Source organism: Microtus oregoni, unplaced genomic scaffold, assembly GCF_018167655.1.
Source record: "Microtus oregoni isolate MIOR12 unplaced genomic scaffold, Mior012 000003F_ref0000135, whole genome shotgun sequence".
NCBI classification, from domain to species: domain Eukaryota; kingdom Metazoa; phylum Chordata; class Mammalia; order Rodentia; family Cricetidae; genus Microtus; species Microtus oregoni.
This window is the reverse complement of record NW_024543062.1, coordinates 3192660-3217521: the sequence shown is the minus strand read 5'-3', so window position 1 is coordinate 3217521 and position 24862 is coordinate 3192660. Positions and strand designations below refer to the sequence as shown.

General features: G+C 53.3%; 1 protein-coding gene across 1 annotated transcript in view; it reads right to left on the bottom strand.

Moving 5' to 3' along the window:
• Positions 1–878: 878 nt before the first annotated feature.
• The window catches only part of Mad1l1 (mitotic arrest deficient 1 like 1), a 320097-nt gene continuing 296113 nt past the window's right edge, over positions 879–24862 (bottom strand). Inside the window, exon 18 of the mRNA XM_041648485.1 lies at positions 879–1413. Coding sequence (XP_041504419.1) covers positions 1255–1413 — 159 coding nt within the window. The 3' untranslated portion in view covers positions 879–1254. The remainder of the gene's footprint in view (positions 1414–24862) is intronic.

Below are 24862 nucleotides of genomic sequence, written 5' to 3'. Positions count from 1 at the left end.
TAGGGGGGCATAAGGATAGCGGGGGTCCCCTGGTAGGAGAGCTGGAGGCTGGGACACAGCAAATCCTGTTACCTCCTGGCTGTGACGCCTGCCACAGTGGCACTAATCCCTTAAAGTGAGTCATTAGCAGCTTGAGACCTATTTATCAGCGGGTGCCCACTGAGGAGCTGGTGAAAGCCAGGGGCAGCCAGAAGTAGAGTTTTCCCTGGCCCAGGGCTCCTAGGCCAAGCCTGGACACTCCCAGCGGTCTGTCTCAGTTACATCCTCTTGCAGGCATGCGAAGAGGGTCTGACACACTCGGGGGGCAGGTCACCAATGCACGAAGATCACATGATCCGGTGCCTTGACTCTCAGGCTAGCCCAGGCACACTCCCAACTCAGACCTTCTCCTCTCCACCCCTGCCCATCAGGACACTTGCTGTGGTAAAAAGCCTAGAGGCCTAGGTAGGGTTCCTTGCAGGGGGAGCTGGCAAAGGGAGATTAGTCTCTGGATTTAGAGGCCTCAGGCGGGGGAGAGGCAGGTAGAGTAACCAAGGCAGGGAGGAAACACCCAGGCTCTGGAGGGATGGGACACAAGTGCTTCCCTGACCTCAGCCACCTCTCAGGACACATGTATGAGCGGGCTGTCCAGATGTCCGAGAATGGCAGGGGTGTGGTGGGGCCTGCCCAGGCGTCCAATGGGCACGGCAGGGGTGTGGTGGGGTCTGCCCAGGCGTCCAATGGGCACGGCAGGGGTGTGGTGGGGCCTGCCCAGGTGTCCAGTGGGCACAGCAGGGGTGCAGTGGGGTCTGGGCAGATATCTGAGAACGGCAGGCAGTGTGGTGAGGTCTGGTCATCGAGGTAACTTGGCGCTTTGGATACAGACATGGAGAGAGTGCTAAAGAATAAAACTTTATTTCATATGGCTTCAGGCCACAGCCTGGCCAGCAAAGTAGTCCAAGCAACCAGCACATGTGACTGGAGGCTGGTGTAGGGACACCTTGGGACAGTGCACGGAGAAGCTCCAGAACAGGAGGAAGAGGAGGAGAAGCCCAGTGCTTGGGGGCAAGGGAGGAGAGCAATGGGGTGTGATCTGGCTTGGGCATCCCCAGCAGTTGCTCCTGCTGGCTAGGGACAAGAGATGGAGTGGCTGCTGGAGCAGAGACTATGGCTGGCATGATGCAGCTATGGTGGCAAGGGGGTCTGGGAACAGTGTGGGGTGTAGGCTAGGCCAAGGTCCAGTGGCTGCAGAGTGAGGAGGCCCGTGGGCAGAGGCTAGATGGAGGTCTGGCGGCTGAACAGCTCGATGGTCAGGGCGCTCAGGAAGGCAGGGATGCTGTCCTGCTGCAGCAGGTGCAGCTCGATGAGCTCAGGCACCGAGCGGGAGAACTCCGTCTCCAGCAGCTGCATCTTGGAGCCCGAAGGTCCTGTGGCCTGCGGGAGGAGAGTAGAGAGGCCGTCAGCACTGACTGCTGGAGGGGTGAGGGACCGAAAGGCTGTACTGCCCGCAGCCAGGAGTGCAGCCGGGCTAGAGGGGCACTGGCCTGCTGAGGCAAAGTTCAAGGTCATCCGCAGACGAAGCTGAGATTCACAGCAGGCAGCCAGTCCTGCCTTAGGGATGCTTTACCACAACAGGACGTGAGCCCCTGCAGCCTCCACTCCAGTCTCCAGCCCTTCAGCTGTTACATGCATGGCCTGGGGAGGCAGAGCAAGCCCCAAGCATCTTCCAGACTGTGAAGCCAGGAAACTGGATATTGGCTGATGGAGGTTTGTTCCTGGAAGGGTAGACTCTGGAGCCCAGACTGGCTCTGTCCTGTTTTCTCATGTCACTTATAACTGCAGGGAAAGCATAGTGGCTCTGTGACCTCTGTGATGGGGGGTGGAAGTGGAGTTTGCAGACGGTTCAGAGCTGCCGTGGTACAGAGCTTGGCCTCCCAGGGCCTGCACAGGTTACTCGGCTGTCTGGCCAAGCTGCCCTCTCACCATGCAGGCCAGGCTGGGAGAAGCAGACTGAGGCCCTGGGCCTCCTTGTCATCCAGACTTTCCCAGCATGCTGCAGTGGCCAAAGATGTAGAGAGCCTGCTTGGTTAAGGGAAAAAGATCCCCACTTGCAAGGCCAAGTGAGAAGCGGTCACAAACCCACACAGGGCTCTCTCAGACCTAAGGTCTGATACAGAACTAGTGTCTGGCAAACCCAGGGCCTCCTCATTTGGCCACGGAAAGAGGGCCCAGTTGGGAGCTGGGCAAAGGTCAAACTGAATGGTTCCTCAGGGAAGAAGTGGAGGGTCTGATAAAGTCAGCGGTCTTATGGGGGACGTCAAGTAGGCCAGAGCCCATTAGGAAAGGCAGGGATCTGGCCAGGACGAGGAGAAATCAGAAGGCCCGTACAGCACAGGCAGGAAGCTCAGCTACTGTGGAAAAGCCAGGCAATTCCTAAGCATGACCATGTGACCCATTAGTATCCCTTCATTGTGCACTCAGGAGAACTAAATACATGTGTCCACACTGAGACATACATGCACTGTCCATAGTGACGTGATTCACACACACACACACACACACACACACACACACACACACACACACACACACACACACACAATTCAGCCATGAAAAGGAACAGGCTTGATGCATGATAGCTCAGGGTCAACTCTGAACACAGGAGCCTGTTTATGTGATGCCATTGACACGAGGCATCCATACAAGACAATACGGCAGGGCAGGAGGCAGGTTGGTGTGTACCAGGGTGAGAGGGGCAGGAGGCAGGTTGGTGTGTACCAGGGTGAGAGGGGCAGGAGGCAGGTTGGTGTGTACCAGGGTGAGAGGGGCAGGAGGCAGATTGGTGTGTACCAGGGTGAGAGAGTTAGGCATAGCGTGTCTCTGTGGATTAGCCTGTGCCAACGAATGCACAATGAATGTGCTGATGGGAACCCGAATGCACGGCTAGTGTGAAGCCGAGGCAGAGACGTTTGTTCTGAAAGGTCCTTCCTGCCAGCGGTTCTGCAGGTGCCCTTGCTCCCCGGAGCCACACAGATGGCCAGGCTGCTCCCATGGGTGCTGGCAGCCCATGACTACCACTGACTCCCTAGCATGAGCAAGAGGGCACCTGGGGGGACTGCAGTTGCCTCAGGGCATGCGAGGCTCTGTCTCACTGACTCGCCAAGCTGTCTTCTGGCTTGCTTGTTACCTGGGTTTTCCTCTTGTTTTCTCGCGTGGGCCGACCCCCCAGCCTGTTCCCATGGCCCTTAATACATTTAGCCTTGTCATAGTTCAACACAAACCATTTTTAAACAAAAATAAGAGAAACCACTCTGACCTTTTCTCAAGAAAATCCTTTCATTTCTCCCTTCTGCTCTCAACTCACAATGTTTTTCCCGAAATGTCAGAGGGGCTGACTCTGAGGCAGCTGTGGGAAAGGAGCAGGCGGAGCCGGCTGGGTGGGGGCAGGAGCAGGTGGGGGCACAGCCACCAGGGCTCTTTCCTGTCCCAGGACCCCCTCAGCAGGATCTTCCAGATGTCATATCACCCCTGTCCCTCCTCAGGAAATCATGTGCGTGTATGCATGTGTGTGTGTGTGTGTGTGTGTAAGTGTGGTACTAGGGATGGAAGCCAGGACCTCATATAGGTTAGGCAGGTACCCCACCACCAAATGACACCCCCAGTCCTTGCCCTAGAGGATTCTAGGTAGGTGCTCTCCCACTAAGTCACACCCCCAGCCCCTCACTGGGGGATTCTAGTCAGGTGCTCTACCGCTGAACCACACCCCAGCCCCTCACTGGGGGATTCTAGGCAGGTGTTCTACCACTGAGCCACACCCCAGCCCCTCGCTGGGGGATTCTAGGCAGGTGCTCTACCACTGAGCCACACCCCAGTCCCTCACTGGGGGTTTCTAGGCAGGGGCTCTACCACTGAGTCACACCCCAGCCCCTCACTGGGGGATTCTAGGCAGGAGCTCTACCACACACCAGTCCTCTTGTTAATATTGTTTTATTTTGAGAAGGTCTCATTAAGTTTTCCAGGCAGGCCGTGAACTGTGATCCTCCTGCCTGTGTCCCAAGCAGCTCAGATGACAGATCACCACACCCATTCTTTATTTGGAAGAGACCTTAGTTGCCAGCACTGTTCTCCTGTTTCCGATAAATAGGTAAGAGCTAACGACACCACACAAAACCCACTCCAGTGGGCTATTTGCTCACGGAGCCTCTGTGCGGTCAGTACAAGTCCTGGAAAGTCCCTCTGAAAGGATGGAGGGAGGGCAGAAGTGTGTCCCCCCCCACACACACTCTGCAAGTCTCAAACAAATCCAAGTCTGGGTTTGTACCACAAGTTGGGCATGGCCCAAATAGCCCCTTCCAGGTCTTCTGCCCACTCTTTCAACAGGTCTCCCCCAGTTGCCCTGCCCCCTCGGCACTGGAGCAGCCCCACCTAGGGAAGCGGTCCTGGCTGATCAGCATGGACAGGTTGAACGACACCCTGCCAATCAGTCCCTGCACGGCTCTGCCATGTTCAAATGCCACCCGGTCCCCAGGTGCCTGCGAATCACCATAATTAGGGGCTGTTCACTTAAAATTAGAGCGCAATTTTTTAAAAAGCAAATTGCCCAGTCAGACGTGCTGGCTGCGGTTAGAAATATTTATGGGCTACGTGCATGTGCCGTCTCCAGCTCCCTCTCCCTCTGTGCTGGGGATGGGCCAACAGCACCGTGGACCCAGCCCAGCAGGGACGAAGATGCCCCGCTGCCGACAGCTGGCAGCCTCTGTCCTCTGATTTCCACCTCTACCTCTGGCCGGGGTCTATCCCTGACGCCTGCAGGGCTGAAGGGCTTTGGGCAGTGGATGTGACTTGCTCTAACAGAAGTACGTGTGTGAAGCCAAGGAGATCCAGATAAGGACATTGGGGTGGTTGGGCACACGGCCAGAGGGATGCTAAGGACATTCCATGAGCCAGCGCTGAGTGAGTCCCTATCTCCTCAGGCCCAGGGACCATGGTGCTCTCCATATCTCCCTCCTCCTCAGCTTCTAGACCTGGGTCTGTCCCCTATTCTGCTGACACTACAGTGTCACTACAATGTCAAGAGTGTGCAGTGTATAGACCCCCCCCCCCCCCACGCAGAACTTGTAGTATCTGGGTGGTAGAACGGCAAACAACTGCAGGAAGCTCAGCCCAGGGATCCCCTTCATGCCAGCCATCTTGTACCACCACCACCTTTCCCCACCAGAGCCTCTTCCAGCCTAACCTGGGGTACGTGGCCCACGGAAAAAGCTGAGCCAGTGTGTTCCGGGACACCTGGTATCCAGTATGACTCCCGGCTCCCATCTTCCTCCCACACCCTCAGGTGCTAAACCCCAGGAGGAACTGGGGGCCACTGGGTTGGGATGATGAGGACAGAACTGAGGACGACTGTCCTGCACGCAGTTCCAGCTGGAGAAGCTGTGTCTGTGGCAAATGGCTTGCCTGGTGTCCCTGCTGAATCGGGCCAAGGAAAGTGTGCAATGTAGTGTGGGTTAATCACAAAGCGTGAAAGGAATTTACCATCCTGGCAAGGGGTGACCTTTCCCTCTGGAGCTCTGTGTGTGTTTGGGGGGGTGAGTGTGAGGTTGGGCCCTGCAGCCCCTGATGATTCTCAAACCCACAATTATTATTATTAGCCGCTTGCTATTTATGAGCACTGTGTCCCCCAGGCTCGCGCTCTGTTTCATAGTTCCACAGCTGCTCCTGAAGCATCGGGAGGAGGTGGAGGGCACAGGGCAGGGACAGAGCACATGGGTCCTATCTGTGGAGTCTCACACGTCAGGGCAGACATGGGGGTCCTGGCTCTTCGCAGGTTTCCTGTGGACTTGGAGGTCACAGGGGCCCAGTATGTGCTGAAGGAGTGGGGGCAGGGAGGACACGACAGTGGCCAGGTGGGCATGAAATTCAGTGTGTGCCCTGAGGTATAGGGGAAAGACAGGGATACTCTCTCCTGCAGCTGGGGCCTGGGGGAGCCAGGGTACCCCAGCTCCTCTGCTCAGAAGCCTTAGGGCTGGGAAACGGGATGGTTGGACTGGGCTCCTCACTGATTTGTCCCCCACCTGCAGGGCACAGGGTCCTAGAGCCATCACGCTTAGAGCATTGCCATCATCTGGTCAGAAGACATAACCCTGCTGTCATTCTTACTCGCTATGTGACCAGGGTGTATGAATTGCTTTCCATCTTTGAAATAGTATCCTCATATGAAACAGGGATTAATGTCTTTGGGGAGACCGTAGGCAGCTCAGAGGATTTGACCACCATGCAAAGCTTCCAGCCAAGGTAATGTAACAGGGATGAAGCCGCTTACTGGGTGAAACAGTCCAAACAAGCTGGGGAGAGGCTCGGTGGGTAAAGAGCCCGTGGTACACAGAGGATCTAAGTTCAGATCTCCAGTATGCTTCTAAAGCCAGGCGTGGGGGTGCACATCCATAACCCTGGCACTAGGGGGGCAGAGGCAGGCAGATTCCTGGAGACTATGGTCTGGCTAGCCTGAGTCAGTAAACTCCAGGTTCACTGAGAGACCCTGCCTTAAAAAACAAGGTGGGGAGCTGGTGAGAGGGCTGAGCAGGTCTGATGGTCCGAGTTTCATCCTTTAGACTCACATGGTTGGGGCAGAACTGACTTCTCTGGGCCCAATGAATGCTGTGCGTGTGCCCTGCCCCAGAAGCAAACAATGAAAAAATGGTGCAAACACTGAGGAAGATGCCTCCCACACACACGTATTTCTGTTACCCCCACATGTATATATATGTGCATATACCTGCACAAACATACAAACACACATACATGAAAAAATGCCACAAAACCCAAACTATGAAACACAGTTGTCAAGTCCCTGGACCTAGGGGGACAAAGAATAGAAATGGGTGGCCTGAGACAGCAGGGCAGAGAGCTGATGGGGAGAGGAGGGAGGACTTTGAGAGTGTGCTCGTCTGTGGGAGGGTGACTGGCACCTGGTGCAAGGAGCTGCCTGACCAGGACAAACTAAAGGGCCGGAGAGTACCTAGCTCAGAGGGCTGAGAACCACCCTCTATCCTAATCCCAGGACAGGGACTCTTGGGGACTCAGGAGACACTAAAAGGGTCTGACATCAGAGGCAGGGCAGAAGGAATCCTGCAGTTGGGGCCCACCCCACTAATTTTAAAACAAGGTCCTCGAGGTTCAAACTGCTTCCAGGCAACTCTACTGCAAAGCCAACAAGGTTCACTGTAATCTAGAAAAACCTGGGACTGAGCCAAGGGAGATTCAGCATGCTCAATGCCCACTGGTGACTAGCTGGTCACAAGAAGACTCAGGAACGTGTGGCTCACAGGGAAGAGAAATGAGGATGGGCAGACAGTCTTGACAGGTGACATTAACTCATCATCACTTTAAACCACATGGCCGAAAGCTCGGAGACAGAAGAGTACAAGAAGAAGCCCACTCAACCCCAAGCTGAACACGGCACCCTGAGCCATGACAAGCAGTGAGGGGGACTGGGGTGGGCCAGACGCTGCTCTGAAAAGATGAGTGGTCCCAAAGATGCCGTGGGAGGAGACACCCAAAATGACGCAGGAGAAACAATCCATCCATGGCAACCGGGCCACATGACAGGGTTCCACACACACCTAGAGTCCCAAAGGAGAGGCCAGAGTGTGCTGGTGTTGGTGAAGCAGCCCCAGCAATCCACATCCAGATAACAGAGCCATGGCCGTCCCGGCCTTCAGCGGAACTGCTTCAGACCATCTACATGGCACACGCTGGGGTGTTTCTGTCACCTCAGACGGGTCCCTCCACTTTCAGAAGCTCAGAGAGAGTGAGCAGTGCCGTGCGTGCTGCAGTGCAACAGGGAACTGACAGTGGCCCCCAAACAGCAGCTATAGGGAAGCATTCCTGGGGACGGTCTTGTGTAAGGACCTGTATCTGTCCTTCTAGAGACGTCGGGCAACTGCAGCCACGGGAAACCTTGAGCAGTGCCCTGCACAGATCCTGGCCCTCAGAGCTGTGACAGTGATCTGTTATTAGTGACCTGTAACCAACACGGGGGATGGAAAGATGCTTGAGGAATGATGCACCATTAAGCAATCTAAGTCTATACCAAAAGACCTGAGAAGCCTAATAAACTCCAAACAAAGCAAGTGAAGAAAATGGCATCCAAACTTACATCAACTTGCTCAGCTCCAGGGAAAAGAAAAATCTCAAAGCAGCCGGCAGGAAAAGAAATACTTTCTCTATGGGGGAATAAAGAATGATTTCTTCCTGAAAACAGTGACAGTAAGGAGATGGTGGGGCAACAGAGAGCAAATAGCAACCCAGAGCTCGACACACAGTCGGATAACAACCTCAGACACACAAGGCCTACAAGACTGACCGGCAAGCTGATCTATACTACAGACCACCCACCCACCCACCCACCCACCCCATCCATCCATCCATCCATCCATCCACCATCCGTCCATCTATCCATCCATCCACTGTCTATCCATTTACCCACCCACCTATCTACCATTCATTCATCCACTTATCCACTTTGCAGTTCTGGGGCTAGAACCCAGGATCTTGTGCATAACAGTAAGCACTCTACCCCTGAAACACATGCCAGCCTCATGCGAGGATTCTTGGCAGTTACTCTACCACCAAGCCACACCTCCAGCCACTTACAGAGACTATTTTAGGAAGATTGTGTCTCAACTCCACCCAGATCTGCTACAAAATCAAAACCTGAAGACATCATAAAGGAAAGGCAAAAACTACAAAATAAGGGCCCTCAGGTGACACAAAGATCCTAAAGTAGGCTACAACCACCACTGTAGTGCAAAGACTACCTCACAACTGTGTGTGTCACTTGTGTATCTGCCCTTAAACATGTATGCTCATGCGTGTGGAGGCCAGCGGTCAGCCTTGGGTGCATGACAAGTGCATTTTATTTTGGAGGCAGGGTCTGTCCCTGGTCTGGTATCCACTGATGAGGCTAGTCTAGCTGGCATGAGCCCCGGTCTCATCTCCCCAGCACAGGGATTACAAGTCTGACCCCTGACATGTGGCTTCTAAAAATGTGGTTCTAGGGATCAAACTCAGGTCCTCATGCTTGCAAGGCAAGCACTTTGCCAAAGGAGCCATCTCCCCAGTCCCTTCCCCCCGAGTGTCAGTCACAATTGTATAGCTGTGAACAATACTGAAAGATGAGTCTCTCAGTCACAGCAAGGGATGTGACAAAATAGAATACCCCACTTTAGCTGGGAAACAGAGAAAGGGGACCCTGGGGTCAACCAGCACAATATGGTAAGGACACACACCTAGTGACCTGCTTCCTCTAGCAAGGCCCCACCTCTAGACTCCCCAGGTACAGCAAACTGCCAGGACCACGCATCTGCATCTTGACCCTTCAGAAGATACTGTACGTTCCAAACAATGGCCCAGCCAGACTTCTCCAAGAATACAAGGCTGCTTGGCATTGGAGACTTGTGGTTAACTATGAAAAGGAAACTATACACTCACCTGAATGAAAACATGTACATGTATGTGTATGTGTATATGTATGTATGTATGAACAAACAACATACATTTCATGTGTGCATTCGCTTAGGGGTGTGTGTATGTGTGTGTGTGATCACGTGAGTGTGGAGGCCAGAGGACAGCCTGTCTTTCCTCAGGAGCCGTCCATCTTTATCGTTGAGACGGGGCTCTCACAGTCCTGGAACTTGTCAAGTAGGCCAGGCTGGCCAGAAAGCCCCCAGGATCTGCCTTTGTCTGCCTTCCCAATGCTGGGGTGACAAGTGTGTGCCGCTATGCCTGACTTCCTTATGTGGGCTGTGGGGCTCAAACTCAGGTCTTCACGGCGGCACAGCAAGTGTTCTTATCCACCAAGCCACTTTCCCAGCACACAGTAGGGTCAGACAAAGGGTATAACCCATCCTCGAGGGGCAGAAGCTGAGGGCTCACTCAGCTGAGAGAAGATGGAGATGCCTGTTCACAACCGCTATGTAGGCATTCTAAGGTGTTCTACACTAGCAACAGACAGAAATTAAAAGTGTAAGCCAATATTTTTTTTATATAACAACATTGAAACATGAAATACCTAGGGAAAAATTGAGAAAAGATTGAAATAGCTGCAGGATGAAAATGAGATGGTGGGGCTCAGAGGAAGTCCTTTTCGGTTGGGAGATGCGTTGCTAAGATGCAGCATCCCCAGACAGCCTGCACAGTTGGTGCATGCCCAGTCAACACCCGAGTAACCTTCTGGCTCCTGTAGAATGTGAATGGCTGAGACTACAGTTCAGAAGGAGATCTACAAACCCAGGGATTCCTATGTGGTCTGAAAAAGAGCAAGGCTGGAGCAAACACTGGCGGAATCACAGAGTGGGATGAAGATGCGGGCCTAGCAGCAACAGGCATAAACGGACAGTGGTGGCTCACCCTGAGGCAGACTCTCAGCTCATGGCCAAGGTAAAACTGTAACTAACTCAGTATTTCCTAAGCAATGTCCCTGTAGCCAGACACATGCAGCTAGGTGCCCCACTCCTTCCTTATTTTGCCTTTTGAGGCAGGGTCTCATAAAGCCCAGGTTGGCCTTCAACACCCCATGGAGCCAAGGATGCCCTTGAACTCCCAATCCTTCTGCCTACATTTCCTGAATGCTGGGGTTACAGGCATGAGCCACCATCCCTGGTTTATGTGGTACTGGGACGGAACCCAGGGCTTTATGCATGGTAAGCAAGCAGTCTGCCATCCAAGCCACATCCCAGCCCTCCACAGATGTATGAGAAAACTCTAAAACATGCAGTATCAGATACGAAAGTCAACTCCAATGAATCAGACGTGTAAAATACACACTGTAGAACTGCTAGAAGAAAAGCAGAGAAAAATCCTCCTTAGATTTGACACCAGATGCTCACTCCACAAACGGGGCTGACAAAACATCCAGAGTCAGAGCTTCTCTTCCCCAAATGCTTCCAGAGAGTGAAGACGAATATGAGCTAGGAGAACACATCACGGACTGTGGCTGAAAAGGGTACCAAGCTACACAAAACTGAGCAGCAAGGGAATACATAAAATAGCTTAAAAAAATGAGTCAAGGGGTTAGGAAGATCGCTCAGTGGGTAAAGAACTTGCATGCAGCCCGAAGACCTGAGTTTGATCTTTGGAACTCATGGGTGGAAGGAGAGAATTCACTCCACAAAGTTGCCCTCCATTCTCCACACAGGCCCTGGACAGTATTCCCACCAATAAGTACTTTTTAAATGAGCAAAGACATGAAGAGACACATAACCAAAGGATGGCCAACACATCAGGCAGAGGTTCCATACCACTGCTCACCTGAGAAATGAAGGGACAAAGCCACCCATTTTATTAGCAAGACTCCATTTTAGGACATCTGGTAACCAAGGGCTGAACTCAGGCTCCGGAATGTGAAGTGGCAGCAAAATATAGAACATGCATCCCAAATAGAGATATGAAGGACAGGCCATTGGTCTAAAAGATAGAGCTGCAAAGTCTAGCCAAGACCAGATGCCCCTACAGACATCCTACATCTTGTCGACATTTTGGGGGGACCCTGCAGACACCCTGCCTGTATCTACAGACTGCCTTCCAGCTGAAAATAGCCTCACACCTATAGCTTGACCAATGAATTTAAAGAATTACCTTGCCCTGCAACCCTTTGCCCAGTCCTAACAAGCCAAGGCATATAGCTCCCTGCTTGCAGTTTTCCCCTATAAAAACCCTTCGTATCAGCCTTCCTCCCTCACTTGCTATACTGAAGTGACAGACAAGGTTCTTGCCCAGCTCGAATAAGGCTTTTGTTCTTTCATTGGAAAGTCTTGTTTAGGGCGTCTTGAGACATGGGTACAACAGGAAACACAAACATTCCCATTGGAATGGCTGAAATGGCAAAGACCCTGTAAGGATGTGGAGATGCCACAGCATCCACAAACTGCAGGGACTGCAACAGAGGCCCACTGTGCACACAGGTCAGAAACATCTTGAAGGATTAAGCATACATTAAGCACACTCCCATACCTACGTACGTATCGGGCTAGGAGGCAGTATGTGTTGACACCAAGACACTTGTGTGAATGCTTCTTGCAAACCATATTTGCAATAGACCCATCTCAATGTCCATCCACAGGTACATAAATAAGCAAGTTATGGTATGTCCATTCAAAGGACTACTTACTAGTTAGTATTCAAAAGGAATAAATTGATGTGCAAGACAACATGGATGGGTCTCAAATTAATTATGTCAAGTGAAGAAAGTAGACAAGATAAAACTACAGTGACAGGGGATACTGGGGTTGCCCAGGAGTCGGGTGAGTTGGAGGGAGAGCTGTAAAGGGGAGGAGGATGGATCTCTGGGGATGTTGGTATATCTGAAAGTCTTGGCAATTGGAGGTATGCCTCCATTGTTGCAATGAGGCAGGTCACAGGCTTTCTTGGGTGAGCAGCACAGGTCCTTGCAGACACAAGAGGCTCCCTGTCATTCTTAACCTTGTTTGGATCATGGTCTTTCTGGAGAATGGCAGTTGAGAGGTGTACATGAAGCTCAACAGGTTCCGGGAAATGCCCCACACCTATCAAATGGCCCTAGTAAAGACCGAGTTAGTCAAGGGGCTAGCAAGATGGTTTGGGGGTGAAGAACTTGCCATACACCCTGAAGACTTTGAGTTTGATCCTTGGAACCCACAGAAAGGTGGGCGGAGAGAACTGTGCATAGTGGTTCTCCATTCTCCACAAAGGTACCCTGGCACGGTACTCCCTGAGACAGGAAGAAATACTGGGGAGGAGTTGAAGAGCTGGAGCTACGGAAGGCAAGGGGTATGGCTTCAGAAAGTTCCACAAGAGGGGTGCAGAGTTGGCTCAATGGGTAAAGCGCTGGTTGTGTAAGTACAAGGACATGAAATCCCTGGTACTCATAGAATCAGGAGCGAGGGTGGACGCCTGTAACCCATCAGAGACCCTGTCTTAAAAAAAAAAAGGTGGGGGGGGGGCTGTTAGAATGGCTTGGCAGTTAAGAGCACTAACTGCTCTTTCAGAGGACCCAGGTTCAACTCCCAGCACTCACATGGCAGCTCACACCTGTCTATAACGCACACAGACATACATAAGGCAAAACAACAGTGTACATAGAATTAAAATAAGTTATATATAAAAAGAAAGAAAAAATAAGGTGGCAAATCCAGTGGTAGAGTACTCGCCTCATAAGGTCAAGATCATGAGTTCAAGACCAAGCATCACCAAAACAAAAGTCTTGGGGCTAGCAAGGTGGCTCAGTGAGTACAGCGCTTGCTCCGAAAGCCTGACCATCCGAGTTCAGTCTGGAACACACTCCAAGGCAGGGGGAGAAAACCCACTGGCTTCCATATGTGCGCTGTGGCACACAGCCCCTGGCCCACCACACACACTCAATAATAATAAACAAATACGTTTTTAAAAAAGACTGGAGAGGAATAGAAAACTATCCCTAACATGTTCCTCTAAGAGAGCGATAGCGGAGGACACTGGAATCAAGAATGGCCCTCCTGGCTCCCCATCTCAGTTTATGCTGGGAATGGAACCTCAAGCTGTGTGCCTGCTGGACAAGGGCTCTGCAGCTCGGCAGCATCCCCATCCATGGGAAATGTGTCTTAATAAAGTGGTTTAACAGTCAAGGCTTGGCTGCCAACTGTCCGCACTGGTAGGCAAGGCCTCCTGTGGGTCTGGGGACTTGGCAGAGTGTGAGCCTCAGGGCTCATAGCCCAGCCCGTCGCTTACCTCCTGTTACCACACAGCTAGTCATGGGCTGAAGAGGGAGCACTATGCTACAAAAGTCTTGGGGGCCAGCCTGTCTCTACCCACGGCTGGCTTCCTTCCTGGGGCCCGTCATTTCCTACATGTGATATTCGGCCCAGAGCCAGTCACACTGGGTCACACAAGGCTAGCAGCCAGAGGTCCCTGCTCTGTGATGGGGACCCCGTGGCCTAGCAAACCCAGGTGCTGACAGTGTGAGTTGACCCACGCTCCATCCTCCCACCACCACTGCTGACTGTCCACAGTGTGTGAGCATGTGAGATACTTTTCTGTCACCATGACCAGATTGGCCAAAATGGATGACTGTGAGGAGCGAAGGTTTAGTTTGGCTTGTAGTTTCAGAGGGGTCAGGGCACTGTGGTGGAGAGGGCATGGCAGCATGGAAGTGCTGACCTCATGAGGAATGGGAAAGAGAGGGTCAGAAAATAGCCAGGGTTAATACGCCCCCAAGGACCTATCCCCGGTGACCTGCTTTCTCCAGCTTGGCTCCACTTCCTAGGTTTTCAGAACCTCCTAAAATAGCATTGACATCTGGGAGCCAAGCAGTTCAACTATGAGCCCAGGGTGTTTTGTTTTGTTTTTTTTAATTTGGGCTAAGGGTGAGGTCTGAGGTCTCACACTCGGTTTGAATGTAACAGAGCTAAGGCTTATCCTCCCCTCAGTGACAGAAGGGTGAGGAAGGCCAGGTGAGCTCAGAGTGACTCTGGGGACCTGGCCTTGACTGCGTGTTGGCAGAGCCCAGGATCGTAGTTTAGGCTTCTCTGAACCATGTCATGGCCTCTCAGGACCAGTGGTTGGTGGAGACTTGTGCTCTCAGTGGTTCCCGCATGCCTCGCTGAAGGCAGCTGCCCTGCCTGTATGGCAGATGTGGCTCAGGGCTCCTGGAGGCCTAGGGACAGGGATGGCAGCCAGGCGACCATCTGCCCTCAAAGCTGCCGCCTCGGCTGATGCTAAAAGGCAGATTTGTTGGTTCTGGGTTAAAAATACCCTGTGAATGACACGACTTCCAGAGGTAAATCTCTGCAGACTCGGAGGGGCGAGGACACGCTCTCCTCAGCTTTGCATCTCACTCGCCTCAAGTCTGACACATTGGCAGAGTGGGTCCCAGCGGGCCAGGCCACTCGCTTCCCGGAAAACAGCCTGGAAGTCCCTCACACACAGCCTTCTGGTGCCCAGTCCACAACTTGGCTTTTTCGTCCCAGTTCAGACTCATCCAGAGCGCCTGCTCTGAGTTCTCGAGCCGACCGATTAATAAGGCAGATGCCTGGCCTTCCTGAGACCCGTGGGTACCTCAAGCCGTCACTTAATGGTATGGAATCCACCTCTGTTCAGACCTTTCTGAGCCAGCTGCACTGAGGATGGATGGACTTCTATCCAGCTCCCACCAGATGGGTAGAAGCGCCCAGGGAAGGCATCCGGTTCAGCGACAGTTCTCAGAGATGTGCTGCCCATTGCAACCGCTTCCCAAGGAGGAAATCTGGAATAGTGAGGCTGCTCAGAAGGTTCAAGGTTCAAAGATGCCTATGCTACCAGAAGCCACTGCCTTGCTGCCTCAACATCCAAGGTCAAAAGGAGGGAGAGGCCTGCTGGGAGTTCTGGAAGGGGTGTCCCTGGTACCCCAGGGCACAATTCTGACAGGTGACTCAGCCCTCCTGTGAGTCACAGGTGCTTCCTGGCTGAGGACATCCCAGGGACCCTGGCCATCCTAGCATGTCTGCCTGTCTCTGTGTTGAGTGCTCGCTTACCCTCAGTATCAGTATCATCTGCAAACTGCCTCGGTTTTCATCTTTGGCTGGCCCCGCAAGCTGATCATGAAAGGGAATTTTCTTTCTTGTTTTTTTAATTAGACTCGGTAACATCACCAAGCTGTGAGCGTACGGCTTTGTAGATCTTGTGTTTCTGACAGTAATTACTCACTGAGGCTTTTCAGGCTCCATCTCAACTCAGCCACGGCCCTGCCAGTAATTAAGCAAGCGAAGAGGCACAGATTCCGGGATTTGTGTGCAGCCCTTCCCACCGGGGCTTCCGGCTTCCTCTGGCTGGAGCCCTGCACGGGTGGGCGTGTTTCCGGGTTGCAGCCTTCAGGGGCGGCCTTGATCTCCACTCAGGAGCCACCAGTCTTTTGTAGAGAGCTGCGTGGAATCACAACTGATGGAGATGTATAATCAACTCCTATGGCTAAAGTCTGACCTATGCTATGATCATGCAATGATTATCAGCTGCCTGCATATGCGTGAACCTATGGGCAGTGCCCACCTGGCACTTCGGGGTTGGCAGCCCGTGCCTACTTAAGGGCTGGGAGAGGTTTGCCGGGGGGAGAGAGGAAAAAAGGAGAGAGGACAGAGAGAGAGGGAAGAGAGGTCAGGGAGAGAGGGGAAGAGAGAGAGAAGTGTAAAAAGTCCTGGAATAAACTGCAGTGAGAAGAGCTCCGGTGGTCACGTCATTCCTTGCGGGACGAGGGTGGCCGTGACAGTCTTTCAACAGCTGGAAAGAAAGCCAATGTTCCACAGAGGGGACCCCATGGTACTGGGTGCCTTCTCCCTGACACCTGTCTTATTTTGTCACTAAGTGAGCACCTTCAGGAGTGACTGTCCTCATGCCAGAGAGATCCATCAAAGGATCCCCTTCAGGCCTTGTCCAAGCGAAATCTCTGTCACGTGCCTAACAGTCATCTGCCATCAGCAGGTGGCAATGGGTCCTGCCTTAGACCCTCCCTTCTCCCTCTACTCCCGGGCTTCCAGTTACCCGGGACCCTCTAGGCCATGCCATGAAATAAGGCAGGGTCTGTGGACCAAAGTGCTATGTGCCTATGAGAAGGTCACTTGCCCATGACCCTTCCTATGGCTGACTTTGCAGACCTACTTGGAGCCTCCTCCTCCTCTAGGTGAGAGCTGCCTGGTTGAAAAACCCAGTGCCAAAGGAAAGTTAGACTATGTGAGGCCTGAGAAGAGGCTCGGCCCCAGTCAGGTTTCAGGGCTCAGTCACATGGAAATGGTGGATGGAAACTGGCTACTGGACTTCTCTGGCAAGCAGGGAACATGAAGGGGAGCGCCCTTTTCCTGCCCTGACTGATTACAAGCACTCATGAGTCTCTGACAGTACGATCTGTGTACGGAGGGTCGGGTAGCATCAGCTGCCCACACTGCTAGTGGCTTCCACTCTGGGGCCTGAGGTTCTTTGATTGCAGACATACACAGACTCTGCAGAGTAACACTCTCCCGCTCTCTGAACACTCAATTGAAACTGGCCCAGGGGACCTCCGGTAGCAGGGGACTGTGGCAGGAAGCCCAGAGGGGGCCAGGGCCTACACGGCCACACAGCAGCTCCATGGCTGTGTGAGTGGGCAGGCTCCATCAGCTGGCCCACCTCTGACTGTGTCGGGGCTTCCTTAAATACAATTGGTTAGTCACAGTTTAGTGTTCTTTATTGTAAGCTATTTTGAGAGGCAATTAAAACATCCCACTGCCAAAGTGCATGTCTCCTACGGGGAGCCCTAATATGAAGGAGTCAAAAACAAAGATTGGGGAGGAGACCCAGGCTCCAGGCTCATTTTTGAAATGGCAGGCTTTGTCCTGGGCCAGTCTTCTTGGAGAGTGCCAGGGAGGCCATGCTGGGGTGCAGCCAGGGCTCACAGAGCAGGAAAAGCTAAGCCATTTTCCAGAGGGCGTGGCCTCACGACACTGATATGCCTGCTCCCTCTTGCTGAGCTCAGCACAGTTGAAGCCTCTTGCCAAAGCCATTCAGTGACCACAGGTGAGAGAGAAGGGACACATAGGAGGTCTGGTTTGCTTGCAGTAGGACTGAGCCCACACAGTCGATGGGAACGGCATGCAGGAGGGCGGCCAGGAGAACCCGCTGGACTGATCACAGGCATCTGTGCCTTTAACTGTGATTCAAAGGTGATTTTCAAAGGTAGCCAGTAATTTCAGAGGTGTCTCAGCCAGTGTCACTGAGCCTCCTACAGGGCCGACCCTGCTTGACACACATTCAGTCATGCTCTCTGGGGACATAGCTTTTCCACAGCCCCAAGCTTTTCCCTCTGTGACCAATGGGAGAGGTGTGGGGTTGAGGGAGCATGGTGGCCTTGTGACTTTGTGCTCCACAGAGCAGAGAATAGCAGCTGCCAGGTGGCCAGGAGAGTCTCAGGCAGAAGGCCACCCATGGGGACCTCGGTGAGTGTCCACAACAGATCCTCAAGTTGGAGGTGTGGGATTCAGCATCAGAGACCCCTATCCTAGCCAGGGAGCTCCCATCTAGCCCTGCTCTGAAGCTACCATGTGAATATTCCCAGGCTGTGTGGGGCTCAGTTCACGGGTGCTGCAGAGAAAACCAACTGTCTCCTAGCTTCTTCAGGCTCAGGTGTGAGGAGAACACCTGCCAGGGTCCTGTCAGGATGGTGGAAGATGATGTACAGCTGGCTGATGAGCAGGCTGAGTGGCAAGGGCATTGTACCACTCCTAGCCTGTACCTTGAGAAGGTAGGGCAGACCCCAGGCCCCAGGGACTCACAGTAGGCACAGGGTCTGCTAGAGGCACACTGCCTAGAAGTCCCTGGAGTTGGACCAGCAGCGAAGGGCTCCGCCTCTCTCCAGGGACCCCTTATCACCTAGGCACAGCATGTGAGGCAGGCCCCACTTTCTCAGCTTCTTGCAGCTTTGCTGACTCGAGGGCAGGGACCTGATGCAGAGTGAATCCTGATTAGTCAGAGACAAAGCACAGAATCCCAGTGTAGAAGAGGCCACTGCTCGGACCTTGGCTGGTCACAGGGCCTTTGCCACCTTGCTTCAGCTGGCTCACAACTCAGTATGTGTGGCTATCAGATGAATAGTCAGCCTAGCAGCCATCCACTTCCCACACCCCCTCACGCTGTAAATCAGCCGTTTCCAGGCTAGTTGCCAGCCCAATGGGCTTTGTAACATCAAGGTCCAGTCCTGGGACTTCATCGGTGGCAACCACAGCTGCCACTCCCTTCAGTAATGCAGTTCTGGGAGGTGATCAGCATGGGTGATGACCAAGATGGGCGATGCTGATGCCACCTAGGGAGGAGTGCCTTCATGCCCAGAATTCCAGAACTGACGCACTGAACACACTCAGGGGGTGCTCTAGACCCACAAGGTGATGTGGAATGGGGTGTCCGACTGTGAAGGAGATGTGAGAAGAAGGAAGTGACCACCTGGCTTCAAGAGGTCACTGGAAACAGGGCCCCTCCTTACTCCCACTAGCAAGAAAGCAGTTGAGAGGAAGGATGGCTGAGCTCCGATGACACTCAGGACCTGGGAGGGTACCTGGGGGTGTGTCTGCATGTTTGAGGCTGTCCCATCCCCTGGAGCCCCTGGGGATGGAAGAATCTTGCTTTCTATAGAAAAGGGCATGGGAAGGTGGAGTGGTGAGCATGAGGAAGATGGGGAGGGTGCTGTCTGTCTTTGGAGAGGGTCTTGGGGCTTGAGCAGTGCTGAGGTTGTCTTCATCTTTGTCTTGCAGCAGGAGGGTCTGTGAGCTGCTGTTGGTGCTGCAGTTTCATTGATGGTGTTCACTTAAAAAAGAAATTGCAAAGCATGCTCTGCAGTCAATTTGCTCCTTGGCCCCAAGAATAGAATACAAATCATCTCACATCCGGCAGGTACCATCCTGTGATTTGCTTTAGGAAATGATTTTTGAGCGGATTCTGATGTTGCCGTCTGTCTCAGGGAAGGGAAATCGCCCTCCCCACTTGCCCAGGGTGTTGAAGACCACATCTCTTTTCCAACTTGAGTCTGTCCCTTTGCATTTAGCAAGTTCTAGTTTTCTTCCTGGACACACCTGAACAACGTGGATGGGCAAGGGTTGTATGAAGTACAAGCAGGCAAGGCACTGGCTGCCCATTTGGCGTATGGCAGTCGTGTGGTGCTATAGGCACCCAAGCCCAGACACTGTCAGAGCCCCCTGGTCCCACAATTCAGTTTGTAGCTACAGGCAAAGCTCCATGGAAGGATGCCTGGTTCACCCTGATCTGCCAGAGCCTGCAGCTATGGACCTACAGGCATATCACCTGACCCTTCAGAACCTGTTTACCTGGCTGGGAAGTGAGGGCCAGCAGGAGCCAGAGATAGCACAGGATATTAAGATGAATAAATAAACAGAATGACTAGGCCTGTATAGTACGTGCTACTCACAGGCCCTAGGCTGTCCCAACTGTAAGGACTGCTTCCCTGGGTGTAACACACACAAGCAGGGGACGCTCATCTCCCTCTTTGCAGGGTGGTGATATTTCCTGTTGCTAGGGTTAATAACTCTCCCTGCTGGCCTGTAACTCACTAGACTAGTCTCAGACCAGAAAAGAGCTGCAGGGCTCTGCCTCCTGAGTGCTGGGTGTGTGCTGAGTGTCTGCATGTGTGCGCTCGGGAACGTTCGTGTGTGTAAGTGTGGAGGCCAGAGGTCAACCGGAGTCTTGCTCCTCGTGTGCTCTCCATCTTGTTTTGGGAGGCAGGGATTCTCACCAGGACTTGGAGCTCACTGAACAGGCCAAGCTAGCTAACCTAGGGTTCTTCCCATTTTGCCTCTCTAGTGCTGAGATTACAAGTGTGCACCATTATACCTGGCCCCTTTTTTTTTGGAAACAAACAAATATGGGTGCTGTGATGTAACTTGAACTCAGGTCCTGCTTTACCCATGGAGCCATCTCTGCAGTTGGTCTGCTTTGGAGATAACCTATTACTCTATATAGCCCAGGCTGGCCCAGAACCCAAAGTCCTCCTGCCTTTGCTGGGATGACAGGCTTGTGCTGCCATGCCTGGCTCAATTCTCTGCTCTTTAGGGTCACAGTCTTGGACATGCAAGAGTTAGTGTACCTTACCGGTGCTAGACGAGCCCAGCACTTGGCCTGAGGGGTAGTTGGTACCAGGTGGTGGCTCTTGGCTGTGAGGGTGAACTGGAGCTAGATAACCATAGGACACTAATGAAGAGGGAGGATAAACCCAAGGATGTGTGCTGTGGAGACATCAGGCAGGCACGGTGGTGTGAGCAGTGATGGGGCAAGCCGTTCCTCTACCCGTTACATCAGGCTACCCTCCCCCTCAACATTAGTGCTTGGCCACAGGCAGAGAGGCAGCCATACAGGAGAGGTTATTTTAATAAAATAAGGGCCCACGTGGGTGCTGCTGCCTTGCAAGATGAATGAGCTGCTGGACACGGCCACCTCTCCTCCGAGGAAGAGGCAGTCCCATTTGATTAGGAAAATATTAGTTAATTTTCTAGTGGAGTGCACGACCTTCGGGGAAGGGGGAAGCTAATTCCCAGGGCAATGCTGCAGACATCTCTCTCTTGGCCTTTGCCAGTCTGAGAAGTGCAGAGACACAGCTGGAGGGCAAAGCCTGCCTTTGCCGTGCGCTGGGCTAAGTAGCGGGGCAGCCCCCCCCCCCCCCCGCCTCCAGGGCCAGGGTGGGGCCTACAAGGGCTGCTCCTGGATGACTTGTTTTGAAAACAAGGCCCTTGGGATGGGCCCATGCCATGGGGCAGCAATCACAAGAAGCTCTACTTCCTGTGGGTTCCTGGGAGCTGCCCCTCATTCACCCTCTTTACTACTATGTCTCTGGACACACAGATGACCTCGTCTGGATAATACCAAATACTCTGTGATGGCTGTCTGCTTGGTGCAGCTGTCCTGACTGGGTATGGTGCCCACGCCAGAGCACTCAGGGCGGGACACAGGCCTTGGCTGCACTAGAGGAGGTGTCTGGACTCTGGTAAAGATTCTGGAAACCTGTCCTCTGGTGGTCTGGCTATGGCAGGGTCTATAGTGACTTCTGGGAGCCTCAAGTTTCTGCATGGCTCCTAAGACCTGGAGCCTGGGGTTATGGAGACAAGCATAGACTGTGTCTGTCTGTCTGTCTGTGTCGTCTGTCTCTCTCTCTCTAGGCCAGTGCTTAGAACCATCTGCCTCCCTTGGCTGGGAAAGTCAGGCCCAGGGACTCCCAGGACTCAAGACTACAGAGGACAAGGAAGCCTTGGAGTGACTCAGGAGCCAAGGGACGGGTCCCAGACCTGCGGCATCACGGCACTGCCCACCCGACACCTCCAGCCACGTGCTACCCTTCTGTTTCTAGTCAGAGAAGTGAATGGTGAGAGCCAGCGCCTGAGAGTCCTTCATGTGCCGGTTCTCAGCTGAGGCCTTTGCAAGCACACTGACCCACTTGCTCCTCTGGCACAGTGAAGTAAGTATGTGGCCGCTCAGCACAAACGCGCCCACAATGCCTGGGCACTCTGGGGTCCTATCTCCACAAGCATGAAACAACAGATGTGTCCAGCCCCTAGATCTTCATGTCCACTGTGCAGTCTGGTAGGATGGGCATGGCTGCAGGCATCTGGGAGTGAGAACACCCCAGTTCCCACCCATGCCAGCTCTATTGACTCTTGCCTTGTAGGGTGACCCATGGCTGAGCCTGCTAGTAGAGAGGTGATGGATGCATAGGGCCTGGAACCCGCAGGAAACCAGAAAGGATCCCTGAAGCTTAGCCTCTGTGGCTTGACTAGTGACCCAGAGAAGAGAGAAGAGTTGACCACACACTGGAAGAGCTAGAGGAGGGCCAGACAGTCAGACACAGGTTTGGTGCTCTGCAGGGAAGGCGTGGACAAAGGCATCTGGTTCTCTGCGATCCTGACTGCCCTGTCCAGTCCACTGCAAACACCTAGAAAGAACTGGCTACCATGGCCGCTGCCACTGCACACCAAGCAGTTAGCATGAGAGGTCTCTGGTCAGAGCTTCAGGCCTGACAGAGCTTAGATAAAAGCAAAAGTGGAGGAAGAGGATGAACCTGCCAGTCACAAGTGACCGTACAGCAGAGGGGAAGGAAACTAAAGCAGGCAGTGAGCAGAGACACACACGAGTGGAAAAGTACTCCAGATGGTACCCCACTATGCTAAATGACACCTCAATATGCCAGACAGCACCCCAGTAATCAGTATGGAATTCTGGTACACTGGAAAGAACGCCAGTATGTTGGGCAGAATCCCAGTATGCTGGGTAGAACCCCAGGAAGCTGGACAAATCTCAGTATGTTGGACAGAATCCTAGTATACTAAATGGAATCCTGGTATGCTGGATGGAAACCCTGTATGCTGGACAGAATTCTGGCATGCTGGATAGACTCACAGTATATTAGATGGAACCCTGACATGCTGTGTGGGATCCTGGTATATTGGACAGAATTCTAGTAAACTGAGTGGAATCCTGGTATGCTGGATGGAACCTGTCTGCTGGACAGAACCCTGGCATGCTGGATGGGATCCTGGTACATATACTAAATGGAATCCCGGCATGCTGGATGGAACCCCAGTGTGCTGGGTAGAACCCTACTATGTCGGGCAGAATTCCTCTCTAGTGGATAACTCTGGGATGTTGGATGGAACCAGTTATGCAGGATGGCACTCCTGTCAGAGCAGCCCTTCTGCTATGGCGTGACAGCCCACTCTGTATCCTGCGTCTCCTGGGAAAAGCCATCCTCCATAACTGAGAGTAAAGCAGAGAACAGAACTGAATGTCACTGGGGTCTGAAATGCAGACCGTGAGGGCATGTAAGTGTGGCCTAGAAAAGGAACAGGGGTTGGGGCAGAAACACCTATAGAACTGGGTGGGGGTGGGCGGTGGTGGTGCCACAGTCTCCATTGGCCATGCAGGAGTGACGGGAGGGGGGGGGTGCCACAGTCCCTACTGGCCATGCAGAAGTGACCTGGGGGGAGGTGCCACAGTCCCTACTGGCCATGCAGAAGTGACCTGGGGGGGTGCCACAGTCCCCACTGGCCATGCAGGAGTGACTGGGGGGTGGGGGTGCCACAGTTTCCACTGGCCATGCAGGAGTGACCTGAGAAGACTGAGTTTGCGGGTTGAAACTTGATGCTTACTCATAGGCTCTCATGGTGTCCTGGCCGTGAGTGAGACCCAGGGCAGGGGCAGGAGTGTCCTGTTTAGACCCACATGTGGACAGTAGGGAAGGCGGTGGTGGCTGCTGTTCCATTTGTGTGCCTAGCACCACGGTGAGGCCTCTGTTGGTGCCCCTTGCTTGGCTTTCTCATGGGTGTGGCAGCTCACTGCATCCCCTGCTGGACAGCAGCACCAACACCAAGAGTCCACTCTAAGGCCACCTGAGGCTAAGACCCAGAGAGTCCCCACTCCCTAGGCAGAGTTGGGGGGAAGCCCTCCATCCCAGCTGAGAGCTAACATTTGAGGGAGGTCTGGGTGACAGTACATGATTTAAAAGTTAATTACAATGAGTGGTATAGAGTAACAGCCTCAGGTGTTTATTTCCAAAGGGCGTTTGGAGGGAAAGGGGGGAAAATCTAATAAAAAGCTTTGTGAGGTATTGCATTAGCAGGTAATCACGCTGCTAAATCACCAGGCGTCTGAAGCGGCCTAATGATTCTGTTGCTGCTACCGGCCCTTCACCCAAGGAGCGGAGAACACAGCACCCGCAGTTTCTGGAGCGGACGTGAGAAAGGTGGAGCTCAGTCTGCAGGGAGGGCAGCTTCCTCCAGTACCCTTAGATCAGCTAGTCTATCCTTCCTTCCCTCTACCCACAGCCTGAGTACTAGCCAAGGGCCTGAGCACAGGTAATAAAGAGCCTTAGGACGCTCCTCAATGGGTGGAGGACAGTTAGTCAACAGCACTAGAGATTATGGAGAGGGACAAAGAAGAATCCCCAGGAAGAAGCCCTTCTGCCAAGGCACCAAGGACATGCCAGGGAGATGGGCAAGTGGGGGGAGCCCCCCTTCATCCACACTGCCACCTTTGCATAAGGGTGGCAGGCCTGAGCTGATGGGAGCTCACCACAGCAGGCGTGACAACTGTCGGGTAGCCTGGCAAGAAGGCTCCGCGAGGAAAGCGTGGCTCCCTGAGAACTTCCCAGTTGCAGGGCCTGGCTGCCCCCCCCCACAAGGGACAGCACAGAGTGGCTGCACTCACTCAGCAAACTCTTGTGGGTGGTGGGACACTGGGGAAGACAATGTAGAGGCTTATTCCCACAGCAGAGCCCCACCCTGGCTCTGTTCCGACACTTCTGAAAGACACATCTGTGGTCCGACCCTGCCCTCACAAGTCGCACACACTGACAGACATGGGCCACCTTCTGCCCACACCC